This window comes from Impatiens glandulifera, chromosome 5 (assembly GCF_907164915.1).
Source record: "Impatiens glandulifera chromosome 5, dImpGla2.1, whole genome shotgun sequence".
Classification (NCBI taxonomy): Eukaryota; Viridiplantae; Streptophyta; class Magnoliopsida; order Ericales; family Balsaminaceae; genus Impatiens; species Impatiens glandulifera.
The window spans coordinates 28,663,431-28,665,053 of NC_061866.1; the positions used below are offsets into that span (position 1 = coordinate 28,663,431).

The 1,623-nt window shown below is 32.8% G+C and overlaps 1 protein-coding gene across 1 annotated transcript; it reads left to right on the forward strand.

Annotated features, from left to right (window-relative positions):
- Nucleotides 1-169: 169 nt before the first annotated feature.
- LOC124940501 (chromatin remodeling protein EBS-like) lies at nucleotides 170-842 on the forward strand. Its single transcript, XM_047481022.1, has 3 exons — nucleotides 170-242; nucleotides 345-687; nucleotides 770-842. The coding sequence occupies exons 1-3, from the start codon at nucleotides 170-172 to the stop codon at nucleotides 840-842; spliced, it is 489 nt and encodes a 162-aa protein (XP_047336978.1).
- The last annotated feature ends 781 nt before the right edge of the window (nucleotides 843-1,623 follow it).

Here is a 1,623-nt window from a genome sequence, read left to right on the forward strand (position 1 = left end):
ATAGGGTTTATCCCATGGCCGCCGTACCCATAAACAGCTATAGACAAATTTCTAGGGTTTATCCCATGGTCGCCGTCAATTTAAGTGCAACATAAGAGAACAATAGACCATTTATTCTTTTATTCTCCTACCCTACACTACCCTTACTCTCCTCACTTTCTCTCACTAGATGGCCAAAATCAGACCAGTCAAACGCAACTTAGACTCCTACACCATCAGTGACACCAACACAGTCGTCAAACGTAATTGAATCTATCTCATTTTTATATGATTGTTTATGTCGATTTTCTTCTCTTTTTGTTTTTATTATATCTTAATTTCTACATTATGGTTTATTTCTGAAGCTGGAGATAATGTACTGTTGCGATCACCCGAGAGCAATACTACTCCTTATGTGGCTAAGATAAAGAAGATCCAGATAGACAATGGAAATGACGTGACAGTTCAGGTAAGGTGGTATTACCGGCCGGGTGATTCCATCGGAGGTCGTAAACAATTCCATGGTGAGAAAGAACTGTTCTTGTCTGACCACTATGACATTCAGAGTGCTTACACGATTCAAGGTAAGTGTATGGTTCATTCTTTGAAGAATTACACCCAGCTAGAGAACGCTGGAGCTGAGGATTACTATTGTCGATTTGAATACAAAGCTGCAAACGGTCTTGTTTTACCTAGCCGCGTTGTAGTGTAAGTATATATTGTGTTTGGTTCTGTCTAACTTGGTATATATTTTGTAGTTTCTGTGATTGATTGATCTTATATTTTCAAGGTATTGTAAATGCAAATTGCCCGAAAACCCCGACCTTCTGATGGTGCAGTGTGAGGAATGCAAAAACTGGTAATAATATGTGTAGGTTTTCAAAATATTTGTTGATATATATATATATACCAAATGAATTTTAGGGTTAGAATTTGAAACACCATTTTTGGGTAATTAGTAATGTGATCTATAAGTGAGCTTAAGATTTACTTCTTTTTTTAGTATTATGTTTTACTTGTTCAAATGTGAGATGTTATTATCTACCTTTCTCTTTCTGTAGGTACCATCCTTTTTGTGTTGATATGAATAATGATCAAGCAAAACAATTACATCTTTTTATTTGTTCTAATTGTAATGGAGTGGAGGTATTCACTTTCCAATGTAATTTTTTGTTGTTGTTATTTATCTTATTGTTGACACAAACAACTAAATATATAATTCTTTTGTTACAGGATAAACTTAAAAGATCAATGAAGTGAAGTGCAGTAGGCATGCTCAAATGTGAAGTGAAGTTTATTATTATGTATTCTAATGAATCATGGTAGTGTCTTGTTTGATATTGTAAGTCGTTGGTGTGCATGTATGGTTTATTTGCATAAATTATTTTATAAGGTGTTGGAAACAATTTTTTTCATTTAAATTTATGGATTATGACTATATATTTATATTTATGTTTTTCCTGATGTATGGCTTCTAACATTAATTTGTTCTAAATGTAAATCTTGATAGAAAAAAATTAGGTCAGGTGATGTTCTTAATTTATAATATATGTAGATGATGAGTAAGATGTACCTAATCTAAAGGCTTATATGTAAAACACATGTTATATTAAGTATAATTGTTACTTGCCCCATGTATCAACA